This window comes from Eumetopias jubatus, unplaced genomic scaffold (genome assembly GCF_037043125.1).
Source record: "Eumetopias jubatus isolate StellerSeaLion01/CBP00866 unplaced genomic scaffold, mEumJub1_p1.0 scaffold_36, whole genome shotgun sequence".
NCBI lineage: Eukaryota > Metazoa > Chordata > Mammalia > Carnivora > Otariidae > Eumetopias > Eumetopias jubatus.
In genome coordinates, this window is record NW_028274842.1 from 1,316,407 (window position 1) to 1,339,906 (window position 23,500).

The 23,500-nt window shown below is 39.6% G+C and overlaps 1 protein-coding gene and 1 long non-coding RNA gene across 8 annotated transcripts in view; one reads left to right on the plus strand and one right to left on the minus strand.

Annotated features, from left to right (window-relative positions):
* LOC148161938 (uncharacterized) overlaps positions 1-23,500 on the minus strand; it is a 202,974-nt gene that overhangs the window by 137,544 nt on the left and 41,930 nt on the right. Inside the window, exons 4-8 of one of the 6 annotated variants that reach the window (XM_088020497.1) lie at positions 21,225-21,402; positions 17,886-19,106; positions 16,039-16,536; positions 3,449-3,639; positions 1,520-1,751 (exon numbers count right to left, since the gene is read on the minus strand). In XM_088020497.1, coding sequence (XP_087876623.1) covers positions 19,090-19,106; positions 21,225-21,402 — 195 coding nt within the window. In that variant the 3' untranslated portion in view covers positions 1,520-1,751; positions 3,449-3,639; positions 16,039-16,536; positions 17,886-19,089. Of the gene's footprint in view, positions 1-1,519; positions 1,820-3,448; positions 3,640-10,591; positions 12,767-16,038; positions 16,537-17,885; positions 19,107-21,224; positions 21,403-23,500 lie in introns of those variants that run through there. The other 5 variants (XM_088020501.1, XM_088020498.1, XM_088020502.1 and 2 more) reach the window with 5 other exon arrangements.
* On the plus strand, positions 1,669-13,803 carry LOC148161940 (uncharacterized). 2 transcript variants are annotated; one of them, XR_015767272.1, is made up of 4 exons: positions 1,669-1,961; positions 3,459-3,566; positions 12,955-13,132; positions 13,373-13,803. It is a non-coding gene; the product is annotated as an uncharacterized LOC148161940 (long non-coding RNA). The 2 variants fall into 2 exon arrangements; XR_015767273.1 differs by lacking the exon at positions 1,669-1,961 and adding an exon at positions 2,224-2,791.

The following is a 23,500-nucleotide window of genomic DNA, read 5'->3' on the forward strand; positions in this document are numbered from 1 at the left end:
TGTAGCTCAGAATTGGATTTCTAGAGTCTCAGAGACTTAGGGAACTGGAAATGTGTTCTACATTTTGCCTATCAACAAAGCCTAATCAAGAATGCATTCTTTGCCAGCAACATTCAAAACAGAGATGATTCCAAGCTGTGGCTTGGAAATAAACTCCTTTTATTGCCTTTCAATTTATAGTGTTCTTTGCCTTCATTTTGCACAAATATTCAGGGAATTTTCCCATTTAGAGAACCTGATGCACAAATTAAGATATTTCAAGTAAAGCCATTCATGATCTGTAAGGAAAGTAATACAAATTGACATGTGATACTAGTCTGAGTTCCTGACAACAATCAACTTAGAATATGTTCCTACATATACTCATGTGTCACAGGGAGGTTGTTTTTAGATTAACAACCGTAATTTAATGAGACTAATTTATTAATCAGACCTCAATTTGCAAACTTGTGTTTGTAAAAAAAAATCACATGTGTGGTATTTTGTGTGTTTTGTTTGACTGTGTGTTTTTGTTGTTGTTGTTGTTGTTAGCTTTCTTTGATTTTTCTCCCCACAAGTAATCTCATAGGTTATGGCTAGCAGAATTGTTCAAAAATAATTTTGAACCCTAAGACAAACCCTAGGTTATCTGGTTCATAGCAGCAGAATTCAGTAACATTTAAGAGCAATATAAATAATTTTCAGAATGCTCATGAGGATGGAACTCTTGCTCAATTTAAACAATTCAGAATTTTGGAAACTGGTATTTGATCTGTCAATCTGCTTGTTGGAATAACGCTTCTAACTAAACACAGAAAAAAAATTAACTGGAAGAAATGTTTCAATTCACAGAGCCAGAAAAAATAAAATAAATCTCAGATACCTACATTAAATTAACCCTGGATTTATCTTGCTAACATGGCAAGTCATTATATACTTAACACAATTGAGATACACGGTTTTGATGAGCAGACCATTTCTTGAAACAATATTTTCACAGTACATGAAATATAAGAGCTTGGGATAACACCACATTAACCCGGAGGGAGACAGTCATTGAAATGCTTATGATTTTATATGGGAGGCTGAGCAGAGTAAAGCTGAAGATTCTAATATACAGACAGACAAGCTTCCAAGCTGTGACAGATGTGTTCTCAAAGTCCATTTAAAAGTCAGTAGTTTCTAATTCAGCATTTTCTCACAATAATAATAGTGAATTTTCAATACTGTTATGCATTAGGCAGTTTCTAAGTGCTTTATGTGAATTGTTTCATTTAATTCTTTCAAAAAGTCCTAAGACTTAGGTTATAATTAACCGAATATTATAGAAGAAGGATCTGAGACACAGAGATTAAATTGTCTTGAGGTCACACAGCTAGATCTCAGGCAGTTTGACTTCAGAACCTGACTTTTAACCACTTTACATGGAGGTGATGATATTAATCATGATCAGGTTCTATTCTCATGATCTATTACTATGTAAACAGTTGACACCCCCGTCCCCACCACCTGCCCCAAAAGACAGCTGTATTTTACTCACAATTTTGTGGGTTAAGAATTCAGGAGGGGCTCCTCTGGGCAGCTTGCATTTGCTCCAGATGGTGTCAGCAGAGGTAGCTAGATTGGTGCTGGGGGATTCCCTTCCAACGTGGTCACTTACATGGCTGGCAATTTGGTATTGGCTGTCAGCTGGGAGCTTGACTGCGGCTATTGGTCAGGATCCTTGGTTCCTCTCCACATAGGGTTGCTTAGGCTTCCTCACAGGACAGTGGCTGTATTGCAAGAGTTGAGTGTTCTTAGAGAGAGGAAGTGGAAGCTGCCAGTTTCTTATGGTCTAGGCCTGGAAGAGTAGCATAGCATGATTTCTGCTGTATTCTATTGGTCAACATTGTGACAGAGACCACCCAGATTCAAGGAGAATGGGTCTGCGTCTTAATGGACAGAGTGGCAAAGAATTCGCAGCCATCTTTTATCCATCCGAGGTACCCAGAAGAGACCATGAAAGCCCATATATTTAACATGTGACCTAGATTAAGGTTTCTCAAACTTGTCTTTACCTTTTCTTCTTCTGTCATGCTAGTTTTTAATGTTAAGTCTTTTTTAAAATACAAGTTTTCTTTCGGCTCTTAAGGCCTGTGATCCTGAGACAAGGTTGCGTTATTTTTAAATGTAAAATACCTGGAATATAGTTGGGATTCTATAGATGTTTATCGTTCATCATTTTTCCTTTTACTGTAAGGCAACTGTAAGATTTAACAAATAATGAAGAATGAGCTACAACTCAGAGGAACAAAATGGATTAAGTTGTTTGAAAGTACAAATATTCTACTTTATCTTTTACAACATACACACTCCATTTCCCAGCTTGTCATTTCCTTGTCTGTCATCACACTTCACGCCTGTGAGCTCTTTGGGGGCAGGGGCTCTGTCTAACTCATCCTTATACTGTATCCCCAGAATAAATACCATACCCTGGGAAATAGCAGGCACTCAGTAAATATTTGGGGAAACTTAACAAAGGCAACAAAACAACTTGAATGTATCTAGAATAATATACCAATAACTCTAATTTACTAATAGATGTTTGTCTTACTGAACATCTACTGTGCTGACTCCTAATGAAGCAGAAATGCATCTGGTGGCGTGACAGTTGAGTGAATGTACTTGTCATTTTAATTGTTTTAATACACTTGTAAGCCAGGGACATGTATCATTCTATCTCTGATGAAGAAATTCAAAATGTGTACCGAAGTTAATATTAATTCGCAATTGTGTATCTACCAAAAGTCCCTATTGATCTCTACTTCAAAAGGTAAGAAGACCTCTTTGTCTTTCTAGTGAAAATGTATTTTAATCTAATTGCAAGCCATTAGGCATTATCTATTTAGCTGAAATTAATACTAATGCCAGACACTTGGCCTGAAGTATCATCTTCTCATTTTGATGTAGAGTTTCCCTCTTCATTTGGTCTTCCTTTTTTTTTTTCTTCTCAAATGATAAAGAATAAATAAGACTGAATATGCAGAGCACTACTTCGTTTGAAAATTGGCTTTCTCAGTACCAGGCATAAGTTTGTACTTTTCTACAACCCAAGGCCCATAAAACCCCTACTGTTAAGCTGCTCCATGATACATATGAGATCTCTGAAATTCTGGTCTGACAGTTCTGAGATGACTCAATCTTGCTCCAAGTTCAGAATGTAGCTTATTCACATATACAAGGAAAAGGCTATAGAAACTATTTTCTTTGGGAGTGGAGTCAAATATTTGGTGGGGGAAAAAATAGCTCCATGAAGATAAACCAAGAGGAAGATGGGTAGGCAAAACTAATACTCCATTAGGAAAGGATGTGTTTTTAATCTATTCAGGGTTGAACCAATAGGATATCTATATCTAACTACCTACCTACCTACCTACCTATCTATCTTGATACTATGTAGAAAGAGATTTATTATGAGAGACTGGCTCACATTATTACAGAGGCTGAGAAGTCCCATGATCTGCCATCTGCAAGCTGGAGAACAGGAAAGCTGATGGTGTAGTTCTAATCCGAACCGGAAGGCCTGAGAACCAGGGATGCCGACAGTGGTAAGTCCCAGTGTGAGTCTGAAGGCCTGAGAACTGGGGGTGATGGTGTAAGTCTTGGTCCACATTCAAAGGCCTGAGAACCAAGAAAACTGATATTGGAGGGCAGAGAGCAAATTCACCCTTCCTCTCTGTCTTTTTGTTCTATTCAGCCTCTCAAGATTGGAAGATTAGATGATGCCCACCTGCAATGGTGAGGGCAATCTTTACTCACTCAAATGATTCAAATGCTAATATCTTCCAGAAACATCCTCACAGACACACTCAGAAACAATGTTTTACCAGCTATCTGGGCATCCCTTAGTCCGGTCAAGTTGACAAATGAAATTAACTGTCATAATCTTCAATTAAAGCATTCTTATCTGAATAATCTTCAGGACAGCAGCTCTCATAATTTTTGATTGTGAATCATCCAAATTCATTACTCCTCTTTCTATTAAAAAATTTTCAGTTTCAATTACATGCTTCAATACCTGTTTTGTCTTGAGTAGCCATTATGATCTAGCAAAGCAATGAGTAGAAAGGGAGTGCAACCCTGATGTTTATAGCAGCATTATCAACAATAGCCAAATTATGGAAAGAGCCCAAATGTCCACCGAATGATGAATGGATAAAGAGATAAAGAAGACATGTGGATTTTATAGATACATATATAACATGGAGTATTATTCCACATATGTGTGTATATATATACATATACATATACACAAATATATATAGTACAATATGTCTATAAATGGACTATTACTCAGCCATAAAAAAGAATGAGATCTTGCCATTTGTAACAACATGGATGGAGCTAGAGAGTATTATGCTAAGTGAAATAGTCAGAGAAAGACAAATACTATATGATTTCATTCATATGTGGAATTTAAGAAAGGAAACAGATGAACATGGGGGAAAGAGGCAAACTATAGAACAGATAAGACTCTTAACCATAGAGAACAAACTGAGGATTGCGGGAGGGGAGGTGGGTTGGGGGATGGGCTAAATGGGTGTTGGGTTAAGGAGGACACTTGCTGTGATAAGCTCTGGGTGTTCTGTGTAAGTGATGAATCACTAAATTCTACTCCTGAAACTAATATTACGCTTATGTTATTAACTGGAATTTAAATAAAAACTTGAAACTACAGAGAAGAGAAAGAAAGAAGTATATTAAATAAACTCATTTGGCTACCCAAATTTTGTATTCTAATAACAGCTCCATGGACTATAAAATTAGAATAATTGCGTAAAATGAAGCATAGATATTTATTGTCTATAGATTATATTACTGCTTGTGGTTTTTTGATGACTGCCATGAGTAATAAAGAATTAACTCTTTGTAAGTATGAAGACCTATATATAAGAGTGGCTAACATTGAGAGACAAGGATGATGAGATAGAAAATATTTTAAAAATAGGAATTATTAAATCTCATAAAAATAAAGGTAGTCTGAAAATCAGTAAAGATCAGGTATTTAAATGATGATGATGATGACGACGACGATGATAACACGAAGGTAATAATAATACAACCCCAAACTCATACTCTAGTACACATATTTGAAAATGAGAATAGAGTCAGGTAGAAAAATTCAGAGAAGTAACTAGTTTGAGTCAACTGCTCTCCTCTTTTATGTACTTCCCCTACCCCAATCAAAACACTCTAGCACTGAAATGGAAAATGATGAACTAGGGCATTAACAACAGATCTCACTACCAACTTCATTAAGACCAATTGCAAATGACTTATCTCAGAGAAATGAAGAGCACCTTCATCCCAGCAATTTCAATGGGGGGTTGCGTTTCACAAGCACACACAAAATATTATGAAAATGAGCATGTGTGGAGGTTTAATAGCTAATTTTCCAAGTTGATTATCTTGGCCAGTTCATTGGGATGCTCTTGCTTCTTAGCTAATTTAATTTGTTTCATCCTTTTTATTGTCTCGCTTAAATAGCAATTAGGGGAGATAGCACTCCATTTAGCCTCCTACTTGCCCCTTTGCTAAATCATGATTTCACCCTGTGCCAGATAGTTACGGGTATATGAAGAGATGGCACTGGTGAAAGGCAGAGTGGGTGAACATACTTGACTCAAGCCTGACTAATCCAGGGAAAAGTTGCCAGTGATCAAAGTGTGTATGTGTGTATGTGTGTGGTGAATACCTTTGAACAACTCATTTATTCAGATATTCAGAAATGTGAAGCATTCCTGCTTGGAAATTCAGATTCACCTCCATGATGCCAACCAATATGCTACAGCTATTTAAAAGCCAGCTTTCAACCTAGGTAAAATATCAGAACCCATCCATTTTGTACTTCTGTTTTAGAACTATATATTTGTCTATGCGACAAAAAGCTATTAGATGCTATACTTTTTAGTATATTGTCATTTAAAAAAAGCTTATTAATTACTTGCTTACAGGTAGCCCCAGGTGAGTCGGAAGGGGCTTCCATGACCTGGAGTGCTCCGCTAATAGACTTTGCACACCGCTCTTAAAACTGTATATTCTGATGAGAACAGTACGAGAGGTCTCAATTCAACATGTATAGATTTTATGCCTTTTTTAATAGATAAAAAGGTAGAATTGGTCTCTGTTTGCAGACAGCTTTACTTGGGGATGAAAAGACAACATAAAACAGAATGCAAAAAACATATCCTGTAGCTGACTGAAGACTCTTCAGGGCCGACTGGTTAATGAAGTTCAGCTGGTAAACTCCTTGAGGTGGTGAAGCCTTGGTGAGAGAGAGTGACTGACATGGCCTGGGTGTCAACCAGGGGACTTCTCTAGAGCCACTTGGCCCTTGCAGCTTTGTGAAATCCACAAAAAGCCACCAAAATAATGGCCCATATTTCCACCCTGTCCCTTAGTCCTCAGGTTCCTTAGAGTTCAAAGTGTTGAGGGAAGATTGCAAACACCAGCTTCATTGGAACTTGCATCATTAAGGAGGAAGCAGAAAGGTATGGATCTTCCAGTAGTATTTGCCCTCAGGTATCTCATTATAAAGCATGATAGAACTCTATACACCGGGGCACCTGGGTGGCTCAGTCGTTAAGTGTCTGCCTTTAGCTCAGGTTCCTGCATCGGGCTCCCTGGTGGCCGGGAAGCCTGCTTCTCCCTCTCCTACCCCCCCTGCTTGTGTTCCTGCTCTCTCTATCTCTCTGTCAAATAAAAGCTTTAAAAAAAAAACAAAACCTCTCTAAACCTTTCGCATTACTAATTTCCTTTGTTTATCTTTCACTCTCTTGAATATGTGAAAGTAGAATCCACGCCCCTCCCAAATTGTAATATGATGAGGAAGTAGTAATCATCATCAGTAGTGGTAGTCTCACTCCCCTAGAAAGGCACATGGAGCTCAGAAACCCGACTGAAAATGTGCCCTCAACTCAGCGATTTTTGCTTTAATGTTGTAGTTGTCCAGCAACAACAAATTGTCTCTATAGCAGAAAGGAACTTGTCACATGACTCTCTAGGGACTCTTGTAACTAGAATACATTCTAGTAACCGTAAAAGAGGTGTTTGTACACTAGGTAAAGGGCCCCGGTGTGTCTCTAAAACATAGGGGACACTCACTATTTACTGAGTGAATGAGAGAATGAATGCACAAAAATCTGGAAGGCCATTAGGAGGCTCCAAGATGCCAAGCCCTCCTTCCCTGACTGTGTGGTGTGGGAAAATGAGCAGCCTTCACTTTAATAGAGGAGGCAGCATCCTCAGTGGCAATTTTAAGTTTTTTTTTTATTTATTTATTTGAGACAGAATGAGAGAGAGAGAGAGAGCACATGAGAGGGGGAAGGGTCAGAGGGAGAAGCAGACTCTCCGCCGAGCAGGGAGCCCGATGCGGGACTTGATCCAGGGACTCCAGGATCATGACCTGAGCCGAAGGCAGTCACTCAACCAACTGAGCCACCCAGGCGCCCAGTGGCAATTTTAGCAGGCAGGTAGAGAGAGAGTTCTGGGAAAAGACTGAGGGTTTAGGGGTGTTTATTTACTTTGGAGTTGGAATTCTAGAATGCATCGTGGAAAGGATTATCTAGGAGAGCAGCCGTGAGAAAAATCACTTGCCCAGGGAGAAATACAGAACCAGATCAGGAGAGGAGGATGGGAGAGAAGCAATGACTAGAGGGGTTTATACTTTGACATTGAGGAAGACCTGGATGAAATGCAGAGTGGGATCCAGTGGCCCCCAGGCTTCCACTGGGAAACTTGTTTTCTATTCTGCATTGTGTCAAGGATGTGTGTGATCTCCTGATCTTCCTCTGTTTCAGTAACCCCCAGAAAGGCACATCCTGCATAGAGACTAGCACATATTAGGTATTCAACACAAACTTATTAGTAGCATGAATTCATTAAGAAGTATGGAAGCAGGAAATGCAGGATACAGGCTTGAAATGAAAGAATCTTTATTGCTTCTAACTGCTAGGCCTGCCTTGTGCTGCCAAATCACTTCTTGCCAGTTAGTTGGTATACTTGCAGCACTCTCCTGTGGAAGATATTATCTGACCTGTTCTAAAGTACCTGAAAGGGCAGAACTGAGGACACACGCTACAAGTCAGAGGCAAGTAGATTTCAGCCCCAAATATTCTAACAGCTGAAGTTACTCAGAATAAAAAAAAATGCTGCCTTAAAAATGTAGAAAATTCCAACACAGAAAGGATGCAAGTAAAACTCAATGACTGTGTCTCAGGGATGTTTTAGCGGGGGTCCCTGCATTGGGAAAGAGCTTGGTCCCTTCTACCATTAAGAGTTTAGAATTATTTTTGTGCCTGGTATTATGATAGTCTAATACAATAAGATAAAAGCAAACTAGTTAGGAAAGGAGACACGGATCCAATTTATGAAAAGGGCAATAGAGAAAAAGATTGCATCTATATTATCATTATGAAAGCATTTGCCAATAGGTATAGTGCAGAAAGTTAGAAAATGCTGTAATGTTGGGCTGTAATAGGGAACTAAGATGTACTCTGCAGAACGTAGGAGCAAATCTAAATTAGGAAGGGAGAGGCTAAAGGGGTTTGGGGTCATTGAGAAAGGCTTCATGAAGCGGCTAGTTGTTTAGCTGGGCCTCCGGGAAAGGGTTAGAACTGGGACCTGTGCAGGGGGAGGTCCCTCCAGGGAGGACTGAAGTGAAGGAGGCTGCTGTGAGCCTGGCCTGCAAGGGGTTTCGGGAGGAGGCTGAGTGATTGGGTTCACTCAGGCCCTCGGTGTGTGCTTTGAATGGAGATGGTGGGAACAATCAATAGTCATTTGAGGGAGTGAAACACACTTAACTTCCTCTTGTCTGAAATCCTGCAGTACCCTGAGTCCATCGGCCTGCTAGTGAGGACACCTGGGAATCCCAGCTGGGTCCGTAACTAGCTGTTTGGTGACGACACATCACTTCACCTCCCTGAGCCTTATTTTCCTCAATTATAAGGCAAGGGAGTTGGTGAAATCAGTTCTTCTCAAACTTGAACGTACAAATGGGGATATTATCCAAATGCAGCTCTGATTTTGAAGGTCTGGGATAGGGCTTGAGATTGTGTATTTCTAATAAGCTCCCAGGCAGGTAGTGCTGATGTTGTTGGTAGTGCTGATACACTTTGAGTAGCATGGGGTTGGATGAACACTACACAGATTAGTTTTAATTACGTTCTCATACCGCCTTTCATAGTTGTTTCATAGTTGTATACAACTACATATAGTTTATATAACTAGGTTATAAGGTTAAGAGTGTCTAGCACAGAACTTAATCCGTGGTAGTTACCCAATAAATATTCATTTACTAACATACAGTTTCTCCCTTAAACACTGTGATTACCTATGTTGATGGTTCGATCCTGGCTTTCAAACATGTTGTGCGGATTTAGGAAATCTCATAAAAGTCAAAGAAAAATCTCAGGACTTCCCTAGATCTTGTCTCTCAAGGCTCCTGCTTCTTCCAGGATAAAAGGAAATAATGGGCTGCATAAATACCTGACTGTTGCATTGGTTGCTTTAGGGAAAAACAATTAGATTGGCTTGCCATGCGCTGAGTAGATGGAATGGAGGTTTTCATTCCATTAACACTCATTCCATGAGTCATTCTAAATTCTTGAAAGTATGCCAATGAACCCCAGTGAATTTACTGCAGTTGCCACTGGTAGCATTTTGCCTCTGCACGCAATCAGCAATACTGTAATAACTTATTTCACAAAGAAAATGAGATTGCATGGTTTATTATTTACGCTACTGTTTTGTTTTAATACTGTTATTGTTCCTTTTTATAAGAAAGCATATTGATCTCTATCCTAAAGGACTGAGAAAGAGGAGACTTGAGAGTTCCCGAACTAGCGATGAGAGTATAGTAATAGTATTGACTAGTATTTTGTAATAGTATTGGATATCACTGAAAATGGTGTTATTGCTTTTTGGATTGATGGTAGTAATATAGAAGTGTTCTAAAGAGGTTGCATTGATTGCATAACACATACCTGATTACGGGAGATTTTTACCAGACTTAAGATGGCTTCCAACAAATGGTCTATGAAAGTAGTAAGATTTCTTTCAGTCCTGTGATGCCCTGATATCTGACCAAAAGTCATTTACATACAGGACAATTTACAGTGGGAAAATGACATTCACCAAAGGATTCCTGAAGTTTGCCGCTTGTCACCTAATACATACAAGGCAATGTTGATCAAAGACAAGAAGAGGAAGTATCACGTTCAGAGTCTTTCCATCAAAGTGATCTAATAGCCCAGTGATAAAATCTATCACACCGACTTGGTATGAAACCTCTGCTAATTAGAGAACTCCATTACAACATCAAGCCCATAGAATATCAGTATCAGGCTGAATCTGTTCTGTCAAAAAATAGGCTGGTTGTACCCAAGCCATATTTAAGGATTGCTCCATAATATATGTGTGCTGGGAAAAATGTATTTGAGTCACTATACTTTAGACAGGTGTCTGAAATCCATATTCAAGTAGTTTAAGAAAAAGGAGGATTTATTGGAAAGATCTTGGGGGAGTTGCCATAATTGGAAGAAGAGTAGGCCGACCAAATCAGAGGAAGGGCCTCTTTCTTGGTTTCCACTTCTCTTAGTGCTGGCTTTATTTTCTCCCACTGCCAACCAGCTTTCTCTACTTGGCAGTTATAGGGTTATTGACACCTTGTTTAACAGTTTCCCATTTTACAACTTTTTTTCCACCAGGGAGACAGACTCTCTTTTTCCCAGATCCATGTCAAAAAAATACTGGGGAAGAACTGCAATTGGCCATTTCAGGTGGCTTCTCACCCTTGGACCAATCAGCTGTGACAAGGAGGGCTGGATCATGTAAGAGCATACCGGCTCCCGTTGTAACCACATGGCTGGAGTGGGGAGGAGAACAGAAATTTCCAAAATGAGGGAGGAGTGTCTTTGCCAGAATATGGAAATAAATGGCTGGGTGAGGGCTCCTAATGTGTTGGTTGACAGTAGCATCTAATCCTCGATTTGTTTAATACTCCTCGTGTCTCCTACTGGTCATAAATCCAAGGTTGCGAATTCTGTTCTAGATGTTCCATAGTCCCCATCATACAAGCTGCAGGGATCTTCATTCTCCAGACCGTAGAAAACAAAGCTGCCAGAGTGTTTTCTGGGCCCCACACTTGCCTGGGTTAGTGGGGCTATTTTTGCTTCTGTAATTGATTCGCCTGAGTTACAGAAAGAAGGGGAAAGAAAAGGCTGACTGATGGCGTTTGCCGTGGGCACAGAAGGAAATCTGAGAGTCTCCTAATGCAAGTCCTCTTCCCTCCCCTCTGTTGCCACTAGCCCAGGAAACTTTGTGGTCCTCACAAGGAGAGTGTAAGCCACCCAGGAGCCAGGAACAATAGCATGTGTGTCTTTAAATTCTGGGAAGCTCTAACTATAGTCCTTACACAGGCAAAAGTATAACAAATATCTGTGGATCTGTTGTTAGCTTAAACCAAGCTTAACCTGTATAAAAGGTCAAAGAGGTACTTGGAGCTACATAGTGATTTGTAAACATCTCCAAACGTGAACATTTTACGTCTTGTTATTGTGTCCAGATGGGACTAACAGGGCAGAGTCCTCTATTTGTAATTCTATTTGTCAACCCCGTAATGTATTTTAAGGAAGAATATTATAGTTGATAGCAATTTTAATTATTTACCAATAATGAATGAATCTGGGTCCCTATTTAAGAAATGCAAGATTTGTATGATTCAAGCATATTATCTCTTACATGCAAACACTAATGAGTCCTATGAAGGTAACAAACTCCAGAAACAGAAGTAGAATCCAAACAAATGTGTTCGTTAGTCTTATTTGTCTTCTGATGATAGATCTTGAACTGGACACATGTCCAGATTTGAACTTTAAAACACAGGTATTCTATTTTAACAGAAAACTTTCTAGTAAGTTGATTATGTGACCGTTTATGGTAGAAAAGAAGGGGTTCCTAATGCTTACCACGAAGATAATGCTTGTGAAGATAATGGGTTGCGTTTTTCCTAAGTGGAAATCTTTTTATCGTTTTCCCCCAATTTAGTAAGTAACACAGCATCATTGTAGAAAATTTTAACAATTCAGAAATGAGTATTAAATGTGGACAATTTGAATCCCCCCATGATCCTAATCCCTAGAAATAATTCTTAACAATTTGATGTATATGGGTTTCTTTTACGTCACAAGCCCTTGTAGGGCAATTACTATATTCTAAGCACTTATCTAAACACTTTACAGCTATACCTCATTGCATCCTCCTAACAACCCTACAAGGTAGATACTGTTTCCTTATTGACTGGGGAGGATATGGAGTTTCAGAGGCTTTCATAACTTGCACAAAGAAACATAGTTCTAAATGGCAGAATTGAGATTCAAACACAGCCTGACTCGAGTCCATGCTCTTACTCTATACACCTTTCCAGATCTCTGTTTATGCATATGATGAAAATGTATGTAACATGTTTCCAAGTTCACCTCCTATGGCTAACCTTTCCTTTAACATCCACTTAAAATGGCTTAACACCCCATTCCATGCAACGTGGGAGTCCAGTGTGCCTCCTCTGTAATATTTCTGTGATTTCTTGGAGGTATTTGTGTGGAATCTAAATCCTACTGCCTGGCAGCATCATGTCTAGGCATTTGCTCTCCTCTCTCTTCATCTCTGGATACCACCTTCTTTCTTCTTTTCCCCAGAGTACCACTGATATAAATAAGGCAGTTGTGTGTAGAGAACTTTTCGTGAAGATCTGGGGGTAAAAGAGAGGATTGCAAATAGGGGAAAAAATGAGTACAGTATTTACAATGATTGTTCTCAGAGCCTAAGGGAAAATTAAAACATAAACTTTTTTTTTTTTAATGTAAACATTTTCCAAGTAGCTCCTCCTTGGGCACACTCCATTTCTCTCTCTCTCTCTCTCTCTTTTTTTTTTTTTAGGTTTTATTGACTTGAGAGTGTGAGAGCACAAGCAAGGTGAGAGGCTGAGAGTAAGAAGCAGACTCCCTGCCGAGCATGGAGACCGACGTGGGGCTCGATCTCAGGACCTGGGATCGTGACCTGAGCCGAAGGCAGACACCCAATAGACTGAGCCACCCAGGAGCGCCTCCATTTCTTGGTAGTACATACTGTCCTGTCTTGGGAACTTCTTTCTCTCAGACTCTGTCCTTCAGTTACTTTTTTCTCTGTCCAATATCCTTGTCCCCTTTACACCCAGGCCGTCACTCTTAAATACCACATCACTCTTCTCTTATTATGCAGAGTGATATTGCTCTGCTTCTAAATTTTCCTTTCCATTTCATGGTAAGCGTTATCTTTCACAACAGAAACATTTTATGGTTGGAACTTGTTTTTCCAGGGGTTCTCAATGGGGATTGATTTCATCCTCCAGAAGATATTTTTGTGTGGAAACAAAGAATTATCCAGCCCCAAATGTCAATAGTGCCAAGGCTGAGAAAATCTGGTGTACAAGAAGTGTCCACCTTCCTTTGGGGATTGTTTTCTCTGAGCTGGACAATGCAGTTTTGGTGGAGCCATAAACCATACACCTACTCTCTGACTCAGATGGCAAGGACCTCACTAGGCTGGGTCCAGGTTTGGAGCCCCACTTCCATGGCCATATGACCAAGAATGGACATTTGGATCAACCTGCACCGATCCTGGCCTGGGGATGTATCCTACAGATGCATTGCTACATATGTGCACGGCGATTGACCAGGATATTCAAGAATTATTTGTAATAGCAGTTACCACCCAAATTTTTATCAAAGGGTGACTGATTAAATTATGGTAAAGTCATACAAAGAAATACTGTCTTGTGTTTGTTTGTAAAGAGCTAACTGGGTAAGCTAGAACATTTCCCAGAATGCCCTTTCCTGGAGGATACCTGAGTTAGAATTGTCTAAAAGAGGAATTGGTGGAAGCCTTGGAAGATGGAAGTGATCAGCATCATGACTCTCTTAGGGGCGTAGAAGTGAGATGTAGTGCCAGACAGACTCAGGGGTGCTGGTGGTTTTTAGCAGGCCCTTGCTCTTTTTTACCCCATGTCCAGCTTTGCTCGATGTCCTTTTCTTTGCTCCATGTCTTCCTGACTGGTACTTTGCCACAGACCTGCAGAAGGAACAGCTGCCCATAGACTTGCCCCCCATTTTCCTTTTTGGTCCTGTTTTGGCAGCAGGATGTGCCTGGCTTCTTAGGTTGACTGGTTGGTGATTCCTCTGAAATGTCAACTCCCCCTTTTGGATCTCTGCTTCCCCAGCTACCCCCCAATATAGAGTCTAATTTCTATAATATATCCCTAATATCATAACTCTAAATGGTTTTGCTTCCCTGAGCGAACCCTGGCTGACACAACTGTGTAACCTTTGAAAGCAATGAGGCAGCTCTATATACTGATGTGAATTGATCTCCTAGATATATTACGTGAAAACAGCAAGGTGCTAAACTGATGAAAAATATTACAGATAAAGCTAGAGCCCGTTTTGACCAATAACTCTAATCCTGGTCCCCATTTCTTTTCCCCAGAGGTAAATACTGTTATTCACTCTAAATCAATTCTTATGGTCTGGGGAAGAGTCCTCAGCAAATTGCAACTCCTGTAGGAGTTGTCGTGACAAGATTATTTTATTGACATATAAGTAACATAGAATAAAATGCACACATTTTAAGTGCTCACCTTGGTGAGTTCTGATAATTGTATAAACCTGTGTAGCCACCGCCCCAAACAAGACGTAGACCATCCCTCCTCATTTTTCTGTGTTCTTTCCTGGTCAGTTATCCTACCCACTATTGTAACCACTACCTCATTTCTTTTCTTTCTTTCTTTTTTTAGATTTTATGTATTTATTTATTTATTTTAGAGGAGGGAGAGTGTGTCGGTGCATGCGTGAGTGGTGTCGGTGGGGGGATGGGTGGAGGGGCAGAGGGAGAAGGAACCTCAAGCCGACTCTGCACTCAGCACAGAGCCTGATGCGGGGCTCAAGATCATGAACCTGAGATCAGGACCTGAGCTGAAGCCAAGTCGGTTGCTTAACTGACTGAGTCACCCAAGTGCCCCACCACTATCTCATTTCTGTCTCCATTAGTTTTACTTGGCTTTCATATAAATGGAATTATATAGTATGTATTCTTTGAGTCTGGCTTTTTTATTCAGCTTAATGTCTTTTGAGATTTGTCCATATTGTTTTTTATGTATCAGTAGTTTGAGATGGTATAGGCTTGTAGGCCCCTTGCGAGCCAGGGTCATTTGAGAACTGCAGTGAGGTTAAGGACAGCCAGGCAGGCCTGGGCCAGGAAGAGAAAATGTTCTCTTCCCCTTATCTCATGTTGCAAGTTCTGGATGCCTGGATCAGCAGGAAGTGGCTCTTGCCTAGATTAGAGGTGTTCCTCCTTGAGACAAGAACATACTGTCTCCAGAGGGAGGGTGGCTGAGAGAATTCTTTAATTCAGCGAACATAAACAGGATACATTCTGTTCTTGATAAATCTTGTGTATCTTTCTTCAAGGATGTTAGTTTAATCCCATTATGTGTGAAAGTACACGTCGTTATGTTTATCTGATTGCTGCAAGTACATAGCTGTGTGGAAAATAAACGACAGCATGCAGTTGCAAGTGCTGCCTTTGCTCTGCATCCCCCGTGTCCTGGTTCTTTCGCAACCCTTACCCAGGGACCCCAACGCACTAGACGTTGACAGTAGTTGATTCTTTTTATGGCTGAGTAATATTCCATTATATAGATAGGCCCACAGTGTGTTTATCCACTTCCTGTTGCTGGACATTTGGGTTGTTTCCAGTTTGGGGCCGTTATAAACCCTTATAGCATTTTGAATGTAACTAAAAAGAGATTGCTGGGGCCCTTATTTGTAGTATTTTAAAGACTGTGCAAACCACTACCTTAATTTTCCCAGAGAACCTTTACTTCCTCTACAAAGAATCAGAAATTAGGTAAGAAATTGTAATTTGTACTTTTTTCCCCCAAAGTCTTACTATAATTTTGGGTAAGAAAATGGATGAATTTATTCTTACTTTACAGATGAAAGACTCATGCCACGTCTTTAAAGGACTTCCAGAATCACAGAAGGAGTCACTTGTGAATCTAGGAGCAGAGGCCAGGCATGGTGTCTCCCTCCAGAGTGCCATCTAGTAGACCACATGTGTATCCAGACCCGTAGTCCTTGGGAAACAGTGGAATGCTGGATCCCTGTCCATAGGCCCCAAAGACAAGTCTAAAGTGCAGTTTTTAAAGGTATGAATGGAACAATTCTAAGCCCAGACCAGAACATAATTTAACAGGAAAGAATATCCAAAGGAAAAAAGACCATCTCTTCAACAAATGGTGTTAGGAAAATTGGACGGCCACATGCAGAAGAATGAAACTGGACCATTTCATTACACCATACACAAAAATAAACTCAAAATGGATGAAAGACTTAAAGATGAGACAGGAATCCATCAAAATCCTAGAGGAGAACACAGGCAGCAACCTCTTCAACCTCGGCCGCAGCAAGTTCTTCCTAGAAACATCTCCAAAGGCAAGGGAAACAAAGGCAAAAATGAACTATTGGGACTTCATCAGGATAAAAAGCTTTTGCACAGTACAGGAAACAGTCGACAAAACCAAAAGACAACTGACAGAATGGGAGAAGATATTTGCAAATGACATATCAGGTAAAGGGTTAGTATCCAAAATCTATAAAGAACTTATCAAACTCAACACCCAAAGAACAAATAATTCGATCAAGGAATGGGCAGAAGACATGAACAGACATTTCTCCAAAGAAGACATCCAAATGGCCAACAGACACATGAAAAAGTGCTCAACATCGCTCGGCATCATGGAAATACAAATCAAAACCACAATGAGAGACCACCTCACACCAGTGAGAATGGTTAAAATTAACAAGTCAGGAAATGACAGATGTTGGCGATGATGCAGAGAAAGGGAAACCCTCTTACACGGTTGGTGGGAATGCAAGCTGGTGCAGCCACTCGGGGGAACAGTATGGAAGTTCCTCAAAAAGCTGAAAATAGAGCTACCCTACGACCCAGTAATTGTACTACTAGGTATTTACGCCAAAGATAGAAATGTAGTGATCCGAAGGGGCACCTGCACCCCAATGTTTATAGCAGCAATGCCCACAATAGCCAAACTGTGGAAAGAGCCCAGATGTCCATCGACAGATGAATGGAATACAGTGAATACAATGGAATATTATGCAGCCATCAAAATTGGAAATCTTGGGCGCCTGGGTGGCTCAGTTGGTTGAACGACTGCCTTCAGCTCAGGTCATGATCCTGGAGTCCCTGGATCGAGTCCCGCATCGGGCTCCTTGCTCAGCAGGGAGTCTGCTTCTCCCTCTGACCCTCTTCCCTCTCGTGCTCTCTCTCATTCTCTCTCTCTCAAATAAATAAATAAAATCTTTAAAAAAAAATGGAAATCTTACCATTTGCAATGACATGGATGGAACTAGAGGGTATTATGCTAAGTGAAATAAGTCAATCAGAGAGATAATTATCATATGATCTCAATGATATGTGGAATTTAAGAAAAAAGGCAGAGGATCATAGGGGAAGAGAGAAAAAAAATGAAACAAGATGAAATCAGAGAGGGAGACAAACCATAAGAGACTCTGAATCAGAGGAAACAAACTGAGGGTTGCTGGGGGGGGAGAGGAGGTGGAGGGATCGTGTAACTGGGTGACGGACATTGGGGAGGGTATGTGTTATAATGAGCACTGGGTATTATAGAAGACTGATGAATCACTGAACTCTACCTCTGAAACAAATAATATACTATATGTTAATTAATTGAATTTAAATTAATAATAATAGAATGAAGCAAAGGAAGGCACATCTTGAAGGTCGTCAGAGACCTCCAGGGCAGCACTGGATCCAAAGAGTCTTACAAGCAATTCCTGGAAACTTTCCTGAAAGAAACACTATTTTAAATATTTCAACCCTTCACAATTGGGTTTTATAATAACTGATGCTCAAAGAAAACCATGTATAAAGCTAGCCTGATGCAAAAGTATCAGATTAGAAAAACAAGCGGGACTAAGGTTTATTCTGAAATACAGGTATTGTGGATGTGTTGATGCCCCGCCCACATCAGACTTCCACCAAAGTGAATCCTCAGCTATTCTGCCCCTGGGGCATCTCCCAGCCTAGGGGCTTGAGCTGTCTACAGGCAGGTGCAGCCCAGAGGTGTGCAGGAGTTTATGCCTCAGAGACAACTCACAGCCATTGGGATGAAAACTCAATGAGGATGAATTACAAGGTGCATCATACACAATTCCTCTGAGGGAGCTTAAAAGAAATTGAACACTAGTTGCCCTCAGTAGTCATGAGCTTATCAATGCATCCTTTATTTTCTTCACCTCCTTCCCTGTCTTATTCTCCCCACTCCCTCACTCCAGTTTCCTGGTCACCTCTCAAGTAGACTACCTGTACCAACATACCTGCCTCTGGTTCTGCTCTTGGGGAAACACACTAAGATGTGGAAATGATTCAATATTAGGAAATCTCTTCATGTAATTAATTTCATGAGTATATCCACAGAGAAAAGCAATATAATCCTCTTAACAGATAAAAAAAAATTCACTATAATTCAACATCCATTCTGATGAGAACTACTGTTAAAATTTGAATGGAAAACATTTCCTTACTATCTCTATCAGTTAGGGTCCATTTAAAAAAAATAGAAACCACTCTAGACTTGTAAAACAAAAGTAACTTGATATGGGAATTGATTACAAGCATAATGGAAGGACGGGAGGAAGGTAAGGTCACTAAAAACAGTAACCGCAGTGAATGACCAGTATCCTCGGGCTTGAGGGACGATGTTTTCCAGCAGTTAAGGGAATGATGCCACAGAGGCTCCTGCTTTTTGGTCAGCTGCTACGCAGGACTCAGGAGCCTGCACCCCCCAACCACTGTTGGCCATTGCCACGGTCACTGTTGGTGGTGGTGTTGCCACTGTCCTTGCTGTGCTGCCACCAGATATGCCATCAGAGACTGGAAGTAGGAAGAGGGTTCCATCCTCGTCTTCTGGTCTCCCACCAGCAGAAAGATCAAAAGTCAGCTGGTGACAATACCTGCGAAATGCGGTCTTTGGTATTCCAGCCCTCCTACTATATATATCAAAGTACAAACTTGGTAACCAAAATCATACAAAACGGAAATAGTAGCCTGGAATATTTTCCTTTATTGTCAGGGACAAGACAAAGAGGCAAGGTATCACAACTCCTTTAAAATATATATATATGTATATATGCATATATATATGATGATATACATATATATCATCATCCATTTTAGGTGTACAATTCAGTGATTTTTTAGTATATTCATAGATACATGCAACCAACAGCACAGTCAATTTTTGGCAATTTTTATCACCTCAGAGAGAAATCCTGTGCTCTTTGGCTTATCACCCCCTTTGCCCCCTCCCCTGTCTCCACATGTTTCCTCCATCCAGCCCTAAACAACAATTAATCTATTTTCTGTCTCTTCAGATTTACCTATTCTGGATTTTCATATAAATGTAGTCGTATAATACTTGGTCTTTTGTAACTGGCTTCTTTTGCTTAGAGTATTTTCAGTGTTCACCCATGTCTAGTATGTATCAGTACTTCATCACCCTTTATGGCCGAATAATATTGCATTGTATGAATATGCCCATATCTCACAACTCTTATTTAATATTTTCCTTAAAACTGTAATTTGGTTGGCTAATATTTTTCTTTAAGTTTCCTTTAAGTTGTAGCTCTTATTTAATATTTTCCTTTAAGTTATGAAAGTAAGCATGACTATTGGAAAATAAAAGAGAAAATTATCTTTATTTTCCGATTATATGATTGTCTACCTTGAAAACCAAAAGGATTAAGGAAAAATGATTATAACTAATTAAAAAGCTCTGCACAGTGACTTTCCTGTATAACAGCCAGTCAGCAAATACTGTAGAAAAATATTTCATCCATAATATCAACAAATGCTTCTATACTTATTAACAAAACTATGGTGCAATGTACAGGATACCCACACACACAAATCTCAGAAACATGAGACTTCCATAATGAAGCTGTCCTGTTGCTAAAGAGAATATTGTAAATGTACTGTAAATTAATTTATAAATATGTTGCTCTCAAATGAAAATCCTAATGACACTTATGTAGGAGCTTTATAAAACAGTTCTTAAGATTACCCAGAAGAATAAATGGATGGGAATATATCAGTAAAATTTTAAAAAAGAAAAATAGTGAAGAGAGAATTTCATTATTAAATATTTAATGTATTACAAATAAAATAATTTAAGCAGTTTTCTTATGTACCAAGAATAGACAGAGTAATTGGTAAAATGTAATATATAATCCAGAGGCAGTGTTAAATATGAGTAAGAAATTAGTATATGATAAAAGTATAATTAAGATTCATCATTATTATTCAATAGGACACCTGACTAGTCATTGCAACCTTGCAGTCATGAACGCTCCTAGTTGCAGACATAAAGAAAAAAAAAACACTTTAATAAGCTGTCTTATGCTACATTAGCTAACATTATTAGGTAGCTTTCAGAATTTTCAGAGTTGAAAGAGAATAACTTGTATACCTAGCAAAAATATCCTTCAGAAAGAAGGTGAAATGAAGGTATTTTCAGGTAAAAACTGAGAGGATTATTCACAAACAGATTTGCAGTAAAAAAAAAAAAGCTACTAAAGGAAGGTCTTTAGGCAAAAGCAAAATGATCCCAGAAGGAAATAGAGAAATACAGGAATAAATGAAGAACCACAGAAGAGGTAAATAGGTAGAAAAATATAATGGATAATGGAAAAATTGTATAAAAAAACCATAATAATGATGTTATTGGGTTTTAAATATATGCACAATTAAAAGGCATGAAAATAAGAGTTTAAAAAGGCGATGGTGATGTAAATGGAGTTGAAATATTCTAAGGACCTACTATTGTCTGGGGAGTGACAGAAGAATTGAATATAGATACAAAAGTTCTAAACAAAATATTTGCAAATAGAGTATCAATTTATTAAAAAAGGTAATATATCATAATCAAGTTACTTCTATTCTAGGTAGCATGCAAGGTTCTTTAATATTAAAAATGTCAATCAATGTAACTCAACACATTAAAAGAATAAAGGGGAAAAATAATATGATTTTCTCAGAAGATGAACACACAGTTGGTAAAATTCAGTACTTACATTTGTTATTTAAAAACTTAGGAATAGAGAAAGCTTCTTTAATCTGTAAATATGTGTCTTCAAAAAAACCTACAGTAAAATCATAGTTAATGGTGAGATACTGAAAACTTTCCCTCCGATCCCAGGAATGAGACAGATGCCTGCCATCATCACTTCTGTTCAACATTTCCTGGAAATCCTAGGCACAGAAAAAGGCAAACAAAAGAAATAAAATATATAAAAATTTGAAACAAATGAACAAACAAATACATCTTTCATGAATTGTAAATGTCATGATTACATGTCTAGACAATCAAACAAATCTGCAGAAACACTATTAGAATTAATGAGTGAATTTCGGAAGGTCACTAGATATAAGATCAGTATATAAAATTCAAGATGCAACAAACAATTAGAAAATAAAATTTTAAAAATAATATTACAATATCACTGAAAACATTAAATAACTAGGAGGAAGATCTAATAAAAGATATGCAAGACTTTTATACAGGAAACTATAAAACTTTATAAAAACCACAAAACTATATAACTAAACGAGAGATGTATCATTCTCATGGACTGTAAAGCTCAATATTGTAAAGACATAGTCCTCCTAAATTCATCTATAGATTCAATGCAATCCCAAGTAAAATTGCAGCCGACAATATTTACAACAAAACGAGGTGACCATGGGTGGGAGACAAGGACATGTGCCCCTGAAGGAAAGACTGGCTGCCCAGCTCCGAGGAGCTCTCAGCGATTTCAGGATCTGCCTCAGCTGCAGAGAGCCACCTTGCCTGCAATCATACCTTTCCCGGGGCAGGCCACTTCCAAGAGCTGAACAAGAGGAAGTATACACTTGGCGCCGTTTGCATCCACGGTGGGACAGTTGTGACAGGCAATACTTTCTCCAGACCTCTGCTGGGTTGCTGGAGGCATTGCCAGCATGCACTGAAGTTCTGCAAGTCCTTCTGCCCCATCATTCCTTTCATCTGTGTTGTTTCCTAAGAAGCACTCTGCCCTCTAAACTCCATCATAATGGATGCTTCTGGCAATCCCCAACCTGAGACATAAGGCATTCCTGTGAACTGTAAAATACTAGCAAGCAGGAAAAACCAGTAACTATCATGATACCTGCATGGGACCTGCATCTTCACTGGGGGAAAGCAGAGGGAAACAATGCAATGTTTGACCTGAGAAGAGCAGATCTCTAAAGTCGCCTCTAAGTATTTCCTAAAAAGCCTGATGGGCTAGGTTGCAATCCCTGAAAATGATATATCCCCTCTGGGAGAGGTTTTGCCAAGTCTGATAATGGGTTAGTGCAAGGGGACAGTGGTAAGGCCTGAAGAAGATGAAGAAATCTAGCCCTTGTGAATTTTCAAAACTGACCATCCAGGATTCCCTTCTTAGTGTCCCAGATGAGTATGACAGGGATAACAGGTGGGGGGAAGAGCAGGTGTAGGTAAAGGTGGGAGATGGGGACAGACCTGGGGAATATAAGAAGTTAAGCTGCTATATTTTTGAACACCAAGAAAGCAACAGAAGAGGGAGCTCTATAAAGAAAGCTGCCCCGAATTAGGCCTCCATATAAAAGTTTTTTGTTTTTTTTTTTAAGATTTTATTTATTTAGGGCGCCTGGGTGGCTTAGTCATTGTGCGTCTCCCTTCGGCTCGGGTCATGGTCCCGGTGTCCTGGGATCGAGCCCCGCATCGGGCTCCCTGTTCAGCAGGGGGCCTGCTTCTCCCTCTCCCACTCCCACTGCTTGTGTTGCCTCTCTCGCTGTGTCTCTCTCTCTCAAATAGATAGAATCTTTGAAAAAAAAAAAAGATTTTATTTACTTATTTGAGAGAGAGAGAGACAGAGCATGCTCAGGGGGCAAGAGGCAGAGGGAGAGGGAGAAGCAGGCTCCCTGCTGGGCAGGGAGCATGATGCGGGGCTCGATTCCAGGACCCCGATTCAGGGATCATGACCTGAGCTGAAGCCAGACACCTAACCGACTGAGCCACCAAGGCGCCCCTCCATATAAAAGTTTAGGAAAACAAATTTCATGTGATAAATAAGCCACAGAAATTATTGAGGTAAAATCCTACATAAAACTGTAAGAAAAAAAATCACTGTTAGAGATAATTATACCATTCCAGAAAGACAAGCCAATAGGACAGATGAAAACTGTAAACTCCTATTTTAATGTGAGCTAGAAGACATGAAGAAAATACAAGACATGACCCACCCCCCCCCGAAAAAAATCAGAATTAGAAAAACAGAGAAATGAAGTGATAGGACTCAGAAAGAATTAG